Source organism: Musca domestica, unplaced genomic scaffold, assembly GCF_030504385.1.
Source record: "Musca domestica strain aabys unplaced genomic scaffold, Musca_domestica.polishedcontigs.V.1.1 11, whole genome shotgun sequence".
In the NCBI taxonomy this organism is placed as follows: domain Eukaryota; kingdom Metazoa; phylum Arthropoda; class Insecta; order Diptera; family Muscidae; genus Musca; species Musca domestica.
Genome location: NW_026712133.1, coordinates 3,887,274 through 3,902,012, shown reverse-complemented (window position 1 = coordinate 3,902,012; position 14,739 = coordinate 3,887,274). Strand labels below are relative to the sequence as shown.

The 14,739-nt window shown below is 36.6% G+C and overlaps 1 protein-coding gene across 10 annotated transcripts in view; it reads left to right on the top strand.

Moving 5' to 3' along the window:
* Positions 1-780: 780 nt before the first annotated feature.
* Positions 781-14,739, top strand: part of LOC101897704 (cullin-associated NEDD8-dissociated protein 1) — a 173,440-nt gene continuing 159,481 nt past the window's right edge. For 4 of the 10 annotated variants that reach the window (XM_059130037.1, XM_059130053.1, XM_059130055.1 and 1 more), the window contains exons 1-3: positions 782-987; positions 1,063-1,736; positions 1,799-1,961. In XM_059130037.1, coding sequence (XP_058986020.1) covers positions 946-987; positions 1,063-1,736; positions 1,799-1,961 — 879 coding nt within the window. In that variant the 5' untranslated portion in view covers positions 782-945. Of the gene's footprint in view, positions 988-1,062; positions 1,737-1,798; positions 1,962-14,739 lie in introns of all 10 variants that reach the window. The other 6 variants (XM_059130051.1, XM_059130047.1, XM_059130044.1 and 3 more) reach the window with 2 other exon arrangements.

The window sequence follows — 14,739 nt, the reverse complement described above, 5'->3', positions numbered from 1 at the left end:
CTCATCCGAGTCGCGCATTTTGTCCACGAGTTGAATTTTCAACAGAAAACTGCAAACAAAAGAGGCAATATTTTCAAAATGTTTGTATCGGCAGAAAAAATTTTTGACAAGTGTCTCTCCAGCAGATTTTAAAAGGAGAAAAATACAAAAAAAAGTCGACATTTACACAAAAAGTTGAAAACATGAATGAAAATTGTAAAAGTAATGATAAAACTTTGGAAAAAAAAAAAACAATAATTCTTTTCTATTCAAAATAGTGTTAATTCCATGTATTTTCGTATAAATGTCCATTAAAATCAACAAACATTTTTAAAAAAGGAATTATTTTGCTATGAATTACGAATCGTGCCGTATGAACGTGTTAATTCGTGTACCTAATTCTGAGAGCGAACCATGGTAGAAGAATATAGGTAGGCGCATCGACACAGCTGATTGGACAATGAACTGTCAAATCAATTTTGGAATTGAAAATGTTGAATGAAAGATTATTTTAATTTGTAGAAATTGTTGAAAAACGAGAGTTATAATAACCTCCGAATGAGGTCATATAAGAAAACATATAAAAATCTATTTATTTTTGAGGAAACATTTCAAAATTTTTGACATATCAATGTTTCTGAGCGTTAATGCATCTACCTGTATTCTTCTACCATGGAGCGAACAACGTGATTGAAAGTGCAATGAGAACATAGCATAACATATCAACATGATGCATCTACCTGTATTCTTCTACCATTGAGTACCTTTTGAATTTGCCATCATTCTATTTTGTTAAATCGAATTAATATCGACTTACGTATCCCTTATGTATATATATTTGTATTTTCAAATCATATATGTCGCCGGCGTTTTTCAAGCTACGCCTCTACGAATATTTCAAATAAATATCTAAAAAATCTTTGTCCTTAAAGTTTTACCTTCGTTGGTGCTATTCGATTTTTTGAAATGGGTTCCCATCAATATCAAATCGCTAATCTTCTTGAAAAGGTAATTTGTTATGCATATATAGTATATGTATAAGAAGAAAAGTGGTTAGTACACAGCGTCCTCGTTTTTTTGCAGATGACGTCCAATGATAAGGATTTTAGGTTTATGGCCACAAACGATTTAATGACGGAGTTGCAAAAGGATAGTATCAAATTAGATGACGAGTCGGAGAAAAAAGTTGTAAGAATGGTGTTGAAACTTTTGGAAGACAAAAACGGCGAAGTGCAGAATTTGGCTGTTAAATGTCTTGGACCCTTAGTGAACAAAGTTAAGGAGAACCAGGTAGAAACCATTGTTGACTCCTTGTGTGCCAACATGATTTCAAATACTGAACAACTACGAGACATATCTAGTATTGGTCTCAAAACTGTAATATCAGAGTTGCCGCAGACATCAAATTCCCTTGCACCCAATGTTTGCCAACGGATAACTGGTAAATTGAGCAATGCTATAGAAAAAGAAGATGTCTCTGTGAAACTAGAATCACTTGACATACTATCAGATCTGCTATCTCGCTTCGGAGAATTACTTGTCCCATTTCATAATACTATTTTAAAAGCACTTGTTCCACAACTCTCTTCTCCGCGACAAGCTGTCCGCAAGCGCACAATAGTTGCCCTATCACATTTGTTAACTCTATCTAATACGAACGCGTACAATGGGGTTATTGAACACTTGCTTAATGGTATGGAGGACGCTCAAAACCCTGCAAATGTGCGAACCAATATACAGTGTTTAGCTGCAATATGGTTAGTGTTTTATTGTTGGTATTTAAGATTTAAATCGCTAATATATCTTTTAACATTTATAGTCGGCAGTCTGGCTTTCGCTTTTATATTCATATTGATCGTGCAATGACACTTCTTGAACAATACAGTAAGCAAGATGACGATGAACTACGCGAATTTTGTTTGCAAGCATGTGAAGCATTTATTATGCGATGTCCAGAAGCAGTAAGGCCACACATTCCAATGGTAAGTTTTTAAGGTAGCAGTGGATTTTACATGCACATGACGTAAGTTAGGATTTAAAAAGTCGGGTCTTTTTCATTTGACCCAAACTAATTTTTAGTTTTGCGTGTTAGTGTGTGTTTTTGTGGGTTTGTAGATACAGTTATATCCGTGTGTTAATTGACTAGGCAATTCATATTATTTTAGATACAGTTATATCCAAGTGATTCGCGGAATACCTTATCGATTTCTTCATAGAAATGGCTTACATTTTAGTATACTACTACCTGTAACAGTGGGCGATAAAAAAACGTTCAATTGACCAGGTAAGAGCTAAAATAATAAAAAAGTAAAAGAAACACAAACTATGTGACAGAAGTAATGTCACGTCTACGCAGTCTATCGTGTCCTTTGAATAATAGGAGTTGGCGGACAAAACTATTTGGGTGCACGGATATTTTGCTCAAGTCCTTTCATCAAAGCTTCTTTATTTCTTCTTCAACGGTAAGTAAGTTTAGGTCCTTGTGGATGTTTGCGTTTCTTATGTAATAGATCGAAAATATTCGATTGTCTTCTTTGAAGCTTACTTACGTTAGAGGCACCAGCTGTGCCACAGAGCTGTATTCCATAAGTCCAAATTGGTCAATTAACATGTTAAGATTAGCCTAATTTTGTTTTTAGTTTGCGTGATTCCGGTCCAGGTGCATTCCCAGATATTTTTCGGCATCTTTCTGTGGAACTTAGTAGTGAAGATTTTTATTGAGGGGCAAAATTCACGTCTTAGAGCAAATGTAACGTGTATGCACTTGCTTCCATTTACCGTTATTCTCCATTTTGTCAGACAATTTTCGATATCATAGGATCATTGTGTATACTAATGAAAACAGTATCATCAACAAACGTTGAGGTGAAAGTTTCATAAAAAAATTAAAAGAAACGTATGAGTGTTTTTAAGTAGAGTATCACAAATTTTGTATAGAATTCTAAGATGCCAAACTCTGTCAAGGGCTTGGGAAATGTCTGTAAATAACGCGAAATAATATTCCTTTCTTTCGAATGTCATTTCAATGTTTGGAACTATGCGCTTGCTCACTAGTACTGTGGTTCTTACGGAAGCCGCATTTTATGGTCGTTTAATTTTTCTTCTGTATTTTTTGCCTAGGTCCCATTTTCTAGGCGAATTGAAGATTTGTGGGTGATAGGTCTTCTCAAGTTTTTTGTGGCTTTCCATAAGCTGTAATCAGTTCTCTCAGTGGGTTCTAGGTTATTTAGGAATATTTTTAAGTTTCGCTCTTCGTTTAATCACATTCTTTTAGTTTGTCCCAAAGCCTAGGGGAGCGGTGCTTCTGTCATTCTCTTCTGGCCTTCCCTTTTTCAGACACTAGTTTTCGAATGTCGATGGATTGTAGGAATTATTCTCTGATTTGAGAAATTTAGTGGAAACATTGACAGCGATGTTGACTACCGAAGCCGTGTGACAGAACAGTGATAGGTCAATCATGCCATACTGCTTGAGGTCATGCAGATAACTAACATCCCACCAAGTTCGAAACATTGGATCATCAACTATATGTGTGGCCAGTCTTACATGGAATTCCGGAACAGGAAGTCAAAGCCCGTAGAGTGAAACATGGAGTTCTTCGGTGGGGTGATATCTCCGGAACTGTTTAACCTATACATTTCCGGAATGTGGTCGATGACATGTGAAATAGGGTGAGATAAAAAAACTGGAACAAAGTCAAACACAAAATGTGGGAAATAGCATTACATTTTCGAATAAGTTTAGATTTGTTCGAATTGGTCACCTTTGGCACGAATTAAGGCCTTCAAACGGCCAATAAAACCGTCACACACTGCCCGAATGTTGTTCTGTAGTATTTTGGCCCATTCCCGGCGAAGCTCTTGCTTGAGATGATCGACTATTTGGTATTTTTTAGTGCCAACCTTGCTTTCCAAAATACTCCAGAGCCAAAAGTTCAACGGATTGGTATCCGGAGATTTTGGTGGCCATTGTGCGCTGAAAATGAAGCGAGGAATCTCATTTTGTAACCATTTTTTGGTGGCGCGTGCTGAGAGCGATGGTGCTGAGTCCTGTTGGAATGTCCAAGGTCTGCGGCCAAAATGTTTTCGTTTCCCTAGGCTTTAATACAACCTCCAGAATATATTCGCGATAATATTCGGCATTTAATCTGATGCCACGGTCGATTAATACGAGCGGAGAGCGACCATCGGCTGTTATGGCGGCCCACAAAATCACCATGACAGGCGCTTGTGTTCTGGTGGCCAACCGATATAAAGGTTCACCCTTTTCAGCTGACCTCTTTGGCAAGTAAACACTATCATTTTATTTGTTTACAAACTGCTAGACAACGAAGTTTTCACTTTTGAGTTTGTTTTCTTTATGTTGCGGTGCACTTTTTGGAATTTCAATGGCTTTACCCCGAGCTCATTTTTCAATATTTGCCGAATGGAATATTCCGATAAGTTCAGCTCATGAGCCATTTTTCGGCCATTATGACGGGAGTTTAGATCAAGTTGCTTCTTTACTTTTCGAAACATTTCTGCTGATGTTGCTGCTTTCTTCCGTCCACTTCCTTGACGTCGGGCTACGCTACCAGAATCACGGTAACGAGCGATGGTGCGAGACACAAAAGATTTATTCACATTTAAATGCTGGAGTGCTCTAACGATAGTGATTGTTTGTGGTTTTCCAGCCAAATATAAGAAATCACACTATCACGCTTGAATTCCATCACTGGAATAATTTTAATTATTTTGATTAGACGATAAACATTTACCACAAATGTTGGAGTACAGGAATTTGATTTGTTGCTGTTGGTGGTAATATTGCCATAATTAGTCTTGGTCAATGGCTACAGGATGACGATGAATTCCAGAGTTTTCATCGCTTAATCGCCTAAGCAATTGCAATGGGTCCAGATATGTAGGCATTTAAAATTAATGCATATGAAGTCATGGGAGTTGTAAATGTTCAGTATTTGTTTCAAACTTTAATTCATTTTTTTTTTTTTTTTGTCTATGTTTTTCATTTGTCAAAATTACTTTTTAGTTTCTACTATAACAACAATGTTCTTCTTGTAAAATGTTCGTTGTTGTAGCTGATGCATACACCTTATAAATACACCTTTGTATATTACATTTTTGTATTACAATAGTTTGAACTCATAGGTTATAACGATGACTACCGAATATCAGATAGTTCGTATTGTTAATGTTAATTGATATATCATTACGTACAAACCAATCACATGTTCAGTTAAGATCACTATTCACTTTACCGAGGACGGAAGAAGCCGAAAAAAATTGTAAGTCAAATGCATATATAGTCAACATCGAATTTAGAGCAGAGCTACGAAGATCACTTACGTACAACATAACAATATTTTGTGAACAATCAAACAGAAAGGATCAAATTAGATAGTAGGGATAAAGTGGAAAAAAAATTGGGTAAAGATTTTGTGTAGAAGTATATTGAGATCAATCGGGTGAATCCCTTTGCTTAAATTTAATATTGCAAGGTTTTTAGACTCCAGAAAGTGCCACCAATATGGAAGTGAGCCTAAATTCAAAACATAATGAACTCGAATGAAACCTCTTTTCAAGAAGGGAACAACCATTGCAAACTTCCATCTTCTGGGAACTTTTCGGGTCATTAATACAATGTTGTAAGTGTCTAGAAGATTTAGAGATATATAATGAATTAATTTGTTAAATTTGGGATAGAATCAGGGCTTACTGCATTAGACTCAATACTATTTATTGCACTCATGAATACATATTATTGCGAAAGTTAAAGTCATTTATTGGACATAGAGAGACAGACTAGATAAAAAGGACACATGGTTGCAAACACAGAAGTGAAATAGGTGTTAATTTCACAGTTATAATTATAACTTTTTACGAAACCGAATTGGCGAATACATGACAAAAAGTCAAAAGTGTTGCGAGAAGCTTGTGAAACGTTTGCATGATGAATTGAAAATTTTTTTATTCCTTTCAAAATTATTTTCCATATAAGCTCTATAAGCTCTCTTTTACAAATAACATTGCAACCCTCAGGGGCGAATTAACTTTTCCGAAAAGTGTGAAAATCTGGTTATTTCAGGCACATGAGTTGTTATATAAATTAGTCAATTATGTATTAAGAAATAAGTTAGGGTCAGTATCATTAGTAAAATATAAAGAAGAATTATTATGGTCATAAATATTATAGATAAGAGAATTAAAGTAATTTCATTGTAATTTTGTCATTTGCACAAGTGTTCCCTCTGACAAATTCAAATCACATTGAATATGGAAAAACGCAAGATGAAAACCTAAGGTATGAAAATTTAATTGACTACTCCTTAAGAGAGACTCAGACAACTAACGAGATCAAAATCTAGCTATGATTAACCAAGGCTTGTTATTGTGAAGAGCCGTTAAGCTAAATCACGTGAATATTAGTGGAAGAAGATCATAGTTATGAGGAGATATGTTCTAATATAGAAATAATAAACAATTTTCCAAAAAGTCAATGTTACCATGCTGCAAGTATGTAAAATTTGCTATAAAGTTGCATTTTGAATTTTTTTTTACATTAAAAGCAACAACAACGCATCGTAAATTACAACGATGATTGTGCAACAGTTTGTAACCAAGAAATTCAATACGTTTACAAGAGGGTTTATAGGGTTTGCATTGTTATCGCAATGTTATTTGTTTGAAGTTTTCCATTTAGCAAAATATTTCTAAGATCATCGAACTTGTTACATCCGCAACCCGGCTTAAGAGACTGCACCTTGCAGTAGGCAATATTAGTCAACCGAAGCTTTGTGATAAAATGAACCGAGGTCTGAATTTACATCAGACAAGTTTACTAGCGCCAAGTCTATGTTTGCAGGAGAGAAAGTCTAATGTATTTAATGTTAAGAGTCCGAGCAGACAAATATATATATATATATATATATATATATATATATATATATATATATATATACATATATATATATATATATATATATATATATATATATAGCAGACATCGCCAGTAAACTTGCCTAATATATATATATATATATATATATATATATATATATAGCAGACATTGTCGCTAGTAAACTTGCCTGATATATAGTTTACTAGCGCCAATGTCTGCTCGGACTCTTAACATTAAATACATTTATATATATATATACATATATATATATATATATATATATATATATATATATATATATATATATATATATATATAAATATATATATATATATATATATATATATATATATATATATATATATATATATATATATATATATATATATATATGTGTTTTAATACATTTCATTTTATTTAATAATTAATTATTTTTGTGTGTTATTACTACGATGAGTTGTTGTCCACTACTTGCATTATATTTTTTCATTCCTTAATCTAAGCTCCACTGCCGAAGCTCTGCTATCGCTTTGTTGACATTGCGACAAGTTGCTCTGCTACCGCTGTGCTGATGTTGCTGCACTATATTTGGCTACTCAGGTGTCAAGAACTTGTGGGAAAGTTAAATGTGCTGAGTAGCACACGCGTAATGCGTTCAGTTACCCGACAAAAGCCAAAACTGTGGAAATGATGAAATAAGTGTATTTCTTCACTTCAACTCCTCCCCTTCTAAGTTCGGGCCGTCCACGGTCCCAAAGTTAGCGTTTTTTATTGCGACCTCCACAGATTTAGTTATAAGATTTTATTTCTTTGTGGAGGCTCTGCGTCGGTGTGAGCAAGCAATCAGTCATATAAGTAATAGAATTCCAATAGTCGATAAACTTGCGATATGACCTTGATATGCCACATGTTGTAGGTGATGGATATGTTGGAGATTTTGCTTATTGACATGATGGAGATAGGACGTGCTTAGTATATCGGTATGTTGCGTTAGGTTAATCATAGAAGTCGGTGAATTCTCGTTGTAGTACATTGTATTATTGATTCTAACAAAATCATTAAAGATAACTAGGTAAGTACCATTGACAGTAACATGGGGTTCGTTGTTTTCTTCTACAACCGCCAGTTGGTCATTGATGACCACCACACCATCGCCTATCGCTGTAATTGGTGGGAGGTTGTTGAATGTTGTGCTGCAGTTAGCGGTGTTACGTGTCATTAGTTCCAGAGCGCATGATGTGAGTGATGATGACAGACAAAATGTTGGTATAGTATCGCTGAAGTTTCTTACTGCTGAGGTGTAATTGTGACATGCAGCGAGGGTGGATTCTTGCAAGTGGAGCATGAGGTGAACTTTTGCTACTGGTAATATAATAATTTTCTTACATTTAAACTTAGGGATAGGATATCTTATCAAGAAATATATTGCATTATTGTATTGTAAAATCTTAATTTTAGCTACGGCCATAATATCAGCTACGGAGAGGTTTGTGAAGTGCTTGTTTTTTTATTGTGAAATTGATTTCATTGCTTTCTAAAAGAATAGGATTCAAAACTCCAATTTTTGCGAATGTGATAGAGGTTACTAAGTTATTTAATTCTGTTATTATCGCCCTCTTTCTGGCTAGGAGGACATCATAACGATTTCCTGTATCAACATCCCTTTGTTTTTCTGCAAGAAACAGAAACGTATCCAAATTACGGCATTCATTTTATAGCTGCTAATAGCATCCGCGACTGCGTGGGTATGAATGCCACTCAGACCTGCCTGATAGGCTTCTTGATCTAGAGGTTCTCTCTTGTAGCGTTGGACCTCCCTCTCTAGATCGTGTATGTCCTTCCTGACACGCCTGGGTGGTGGAGATTTATCCACCATATGATGGTGGGGATGACTCTCACGGTAACACCCAAACAGGTACTGCAACGAAAGCATATGATTATGCTGACGTAAAGGAAGGACTTTCGCCTCCTCATGTAGATGGTCCACTGGTGTCATGAGAAGGCAACCTGTCGCAGTTCTTAAGGCAGCGTTCTGCCAGGTCCGGATATGCTTCCACTACGTAGTACTAGTATTCGCAGACCACACTGGAGCCGACCTATCGCGTTATAAGAGGTCAACAAGGCTTCCTTGTCCGCACCCCAAGTGCTGCCGGCTAGCGCCATGAGGACCTTGGTCCTACTTTTCATCTTGTCGTCGAATGTAACCCCTAGAAACTTGGGGTAGTTCGTGGTCGGTATTAAATTTCCCTAAAATCCCCTAGTACCAGGCGGTTAAGGCCTACCTACATTGGGCTAATATCTGGCAAATAACGCGGTTCACAGCTATTAATTGGCGGGACATACACATTAAGCACCACTACCTAGGCAGTTCCACACATTACTGCTACCCCATACATTTCATGTATAGGTCACTAGAGACTAGCTCAAACGAGATAGGTCTGTGCTGAACAGAATGGTGTAACAGGAACGCTAATCCCCCAACTTCACATCTAGTGCGATCCTTCCTTAGTACGTTGTAATCATAACAACGTTGTAGGCTGCAATTTTCATTCGGAGCAAGCATTCCGGGATATGCTGTTCCCAATGCAGAAAAATAAACAAACACAAACATGTATATACTGGGTTGCCAGCCGCTGGCCGAAACTGGGATCTTGTTGTTTCGGGTCAATCCGGTATCGTAGAACCCATGGGATTGTCATAAAATAGTGATATTTTGCGTAGGGTACTCGGTTGGCTTGACCATAATCTTATCAAAAATATGATTGAACTTGATATAAATCATGGCAAAGAAACTAGAACAACTCTGTGCTGGAGTCTTATAGCGTCAAATATACTTTTAAATGTGCAACAGTTGGTTTTGTTTATTTTTCATTTTTTAACAAAATTCTTATATTGGGAAAACCCGAGAAACAAGAATGGAATTGTGGGGTTATTCCACAAGATTGAATCTTAAATAGAAGGACAATACAGTTTTATCCCAAAATTGTACAATATGGTGACTCGAAAATATGCATTTATTTTGCAACCGAATTTGAAATAATATAAAATTATTGTATTATATAAGCTGTAAGTTCGACCGGGCCGAACTTTTAATACCCTCCACCATTTGGTACAAATTTGGCAATTTTCAAAAAATAAAATCCGTTAAAAATTCTGTTAAAATCTTAAAAATACATAATGCTTATACGACGACGTGGGCCTGCATAGGCAACTTTTGTCCTAAGTTATTATAATATTTAAATGCGAAACTTGAAGAAAAATCTGTTTATAATGTAGCTAAAATCATCAAAATACCGAATATGGGGGGTACCGTTATATGGGGGCTATATGAAGACGTGGACCTACATTTTTTGACTTATGATGTAGTATCCATTACGAACCTCAAATGCGAAATTTGAAATAATCCCGGTAAATAATGTCGATAAAATCATCAAAATACCGAATATCGGGGGTACGGTATATGTGGGGTCTATATGAAGACGTGGACCTATATGGGCCATTTTCTGTTTTATGCTGCAGTATCTATTACGAACTTCAAATGCCAAATTTGGAACGATTCCGCTAATTAATGTCGCTAAAATCATTAAAATACCGAATATCGGGGGGTACCGTTATATGGGGGCTATATGAAGACGTGGACCTACATGGCTCACTTATGATGTAGTATCCATTACGAACTTCAAATACCAAATTTGAAACGATTCCGATAAACAATGTCGCTAAAATCATCAAAACACCGATTGTCGGGGGGTACCGTTATATGGGGGCTACACGAAGACGTGGATGTTTTTTGTTGAGATATACAGGTATATAGACCATTGATGAGATGCAATATTCGGGTTTTGAGTAAACTATAAATTTTGCTATATATATATATATATATATATATGTATATATATATATATATATATATATATATATATATATATATATATATATATATATATATATATATATATAGTCTTTTTTGTAGAGATATACAGGTCCGGATATGCTTCCACTACGTAGTACTAGTATTCGCAGACCACACTGGAGCCGACCTATCGCGTTATAAGAGGTCAACAAGGCTTCCTTGTCCGCACCCCAAGTGCTGCCGGCTAGCGCCATGAGGACCTTGGTCCTACTTTTCATCTTGTCGTCGAATGTAACCCCTAGAAACTTGGGGTAGTTCGTGGTCGGTATTAAATTTCCCTAAAATCCCCTAGTACCAGGCGGTTAAGGCCTACCTACATTGGGCTAATATCTGGCAAATAACGCGGTTCACAGCTATTAATTGGCGGGACATACACATTAAGCACCACTACCTAGGCAGTTCCACACATTACTGCTACCCCATACATTTCATGTATAGGTCACTAGAGACTAGCTCAAACGAGATAGGTCTGTGCTGAACAGAATGGTGTAACAGGAACGCTAATCCCCCAACTTCACATCTAGTGCGATCCTTCCTTAGTACGTTGTAATCATAACAACGTTGTAGGCTGCAATTTTCATTCGGAGCAAGCATTCCGGGATATGCTGTTCCCAATGCAGAAAAATAAACAAACACAAACATGTATATACTGGGTTGCCAGCCGCTGGCCGAAACTGGGATCTTGTTGTTTCGGGTCAATCCGGTATCGTAGAACCCATGGGATTGTCATAAAATAGTGATATTTTGCGTAGGGTACTCGGTTGGCTTGACCATAATCTTATCAAAAATATGATTGAACTTGATATAAATCATGGCAAAGAAACTAGAACAACTCTGTGCTGGAGTCTTATAGCGTCAAATATACTTTTAAATGTGCAACAGTTGGTTTTGTTTATTTTTCATTTTTTAACAAAATTCTTATATTGGGAAAACCCGAGAAACAAGAATGGAATTGTGGGGTTATTCCACAAGATTGAATCTTAAATAGAAGGACAATACAGTTTTATCCCAAAATTGTACAATATGGTGACTCGAAAATATGCATTTATTTTGCAACCGAATTTGAAATAATATAAAATTATTGTATTATATAAGCTGTAAGTTCGACCGGGCCGAACTTTTAATACCCTCCACCATTTGGTACAAATTTGGCAATTTTCAAAAAATAAAATCCGTTAAAAATTCTGTTAAAATCTTAAAAATACATAATGCTTATACGACGACGTGGGCCTGCATAGGCAACTTTTGTCCTAAGTTATTATAATATTTAAATGCGAAACTTGAAGAAAAATCTGTTTATAATGTAGCTAAAATCATCAAAATACCGAATATGGGGGGTACCGTTATATGGGGGCTATATGAAGACGTGGACCTACATTTTTTGACTTATGATGTAGTATCCATTACGAACCTCAAATGCGAAATTTGAAATAATCCCGGTAAATAATGTCGATAAAATCATCAAAATACCGAATATCGGGGGTACGGTATATGTGGGGTCTATATGAAGACGTGGACCTATATGGGCCATTTTCTGTTTTATGCTGCAGTATCTATTACGAACTTCAAATGCCAAATTTGGAACGATTCCGCTAATTAATGTCGCTAAAATCATTAAAATACCGAATATCGGGGGGTACCGTTATATGGGGGCTATATGAAGACGTGGACCTACATGGCTCACTTATGATGTAGTATCCATTACGAACTTCAAATACCAAATTTGAAACGATTCCGATAAACAATGTCGCTAAAATCATCAAAACACCGATTGTCGGGGGGTACCGTTATATGGGGGCTACACGAAGACGTGGATGTTTTTTGTTGAGATATACAGGTATATAGACCATTGATGAGATGCAATATTCGGGTTTTGAGTAAACTATAAATTTTGCTATATATATATATATATATATATGTATATATATATATATATATATATATATATATATATATATATATATATATATATATATATATATATATATATATATATATATATATATAGTCTTTTTTGTAGAGATATACAGGTATATAGACCATTGATGAGATGCAATATTCGGGTTTTGAGTAAACTACAAACACTGCGAGCAATGAAGTCAATATATACCTGTAAAAGAATTAGTAAAATTTAGATGCCACAGTGATCAGAAACACCTACCAACAATATTTATACCCTCCACCATACTATGGAGGGTATATTAATTTTGTCATTCCGTTTGTAACTCCTCGAAACACTCATGTCAGACCCAACAAAGTATATATATTCTTGACCAGCGTAAAATTCTAAGACGATTTAGCCATGTCCGTCTGTGTGTCTGTCTGTCTCTTGTAATCACGCTATCTTTCGAACAAATTGAGATAGAAGGCTAACATTTTGCACACATGTATATGTTGCCAGTAGGCAGGTTACGTTCGTAAATGGGCCATTTAGGTCCAAAATATCATATAGCCCCCATATAACGGTACCTCATGATATTCGGTATTTTGATGATTTTATCGACATTATTCACGGAAATTGTTTCAAATTTGGCATTTGAAGTTCGTAATGGATACTACAGCCTAAGACAGAAAATTATCTGTGTAGGTCCACGACTTCGTGTAGCCCCTATATAACGGAACCCCCCGATAATCGGTGTTTTGATGATTTTAGCGACATTTTTTATCGGAATCGTTTCAAATTTGGTATTTGAAGTTCGTAATGGATACTACATCATAAGTCAAAAAATGTAGGTCCACGTCTTCATATAGCCCCCATATAACGGTACCCCCCGATATTCGGTATTTTGATGATTTTAGCGACATTATTTAGCGGAATCGTTCCAAATTTGGCATTGGAAGTGCGTAATAGATACTGCAGCATAAAACAGAAAATGGGCCATATAGGTCCACGTCTTCATATAGCCCCCATATACCGTACCCCCCGATATTCGGTATTTTGATGATTTTAGCGACATTATTTAACGGGAGCAGAGCAGATTGACAGCTTCACATTGTGCACGGTTAACGAGGATGCCCCCACGCGAGGAATATGAAAATATCCGCCACGAAATCAACGGCCACACTCTACCACATGGTCTGCGGAGATGAGAACACAGCTGAATGTGCAGATCGAGGGAAATTTAATACCGACCACGAACTACCCCAAGTTTCTAGGGGTCACATTCGACGACAAGATGAAAAGAAGGACTAAGGTCCTCAAGGCGCTAGCCGGCAGCACTTGGGGTGCGGACAAGGAAGCCTTGTTGAACTCTTATAACGCGATAGGTCGGCTCCAGTGTGGTCTGCGAATACTAGTACTACGTTGTGGAAGCATATCCGGACCTGGCAGAACGCTGCCTTGAGAACTGCGACAGGTTGCCTTCTCATGACACCAGTGGACCATCTACATGAGGAGGCGAAAGTCCTTCCTTTACGTCAGCATAATCATATGCTTTCGTTGCAGTACCTGTTTGGGTGTTACCGTGAGAGTCATCCCAACCATCATATGGTGGATAAATCTCCACCACCCAGGCGTGTCAGGAAGGACATACACGATCTAGAGAGGGAGGTCCAACGCTACAAGAGAGAAACTCTAGATCAAGAAGCCTATCAGGCAGGTCTGAGTGGCATTCATACGCATGCAGTCGCGGATGCTATTAGCAGCTATAAAATGAATGCCGTAATTTGGATACGTTTCTGTTTCTTGCAGAAAAACAAAGGGAAGTTGATACAGGAAATCTTTATGATGACCTCCTAGCCAGAAAGAGGGCGATAATAACAGAATTAAATAACTTAGTAACCTCTCATATCCATCATATCAATAAGCAAAATCTCCAACATATCCATCACCTACAACATGTGGCATATCAAGGTCATATCGCAAGTTTATCGACTATTGGAATTCTATTACTTATATGACTGATTGCTTACTCACACCGACGCAGAGCCTCCACAAAGAAATAAAATCT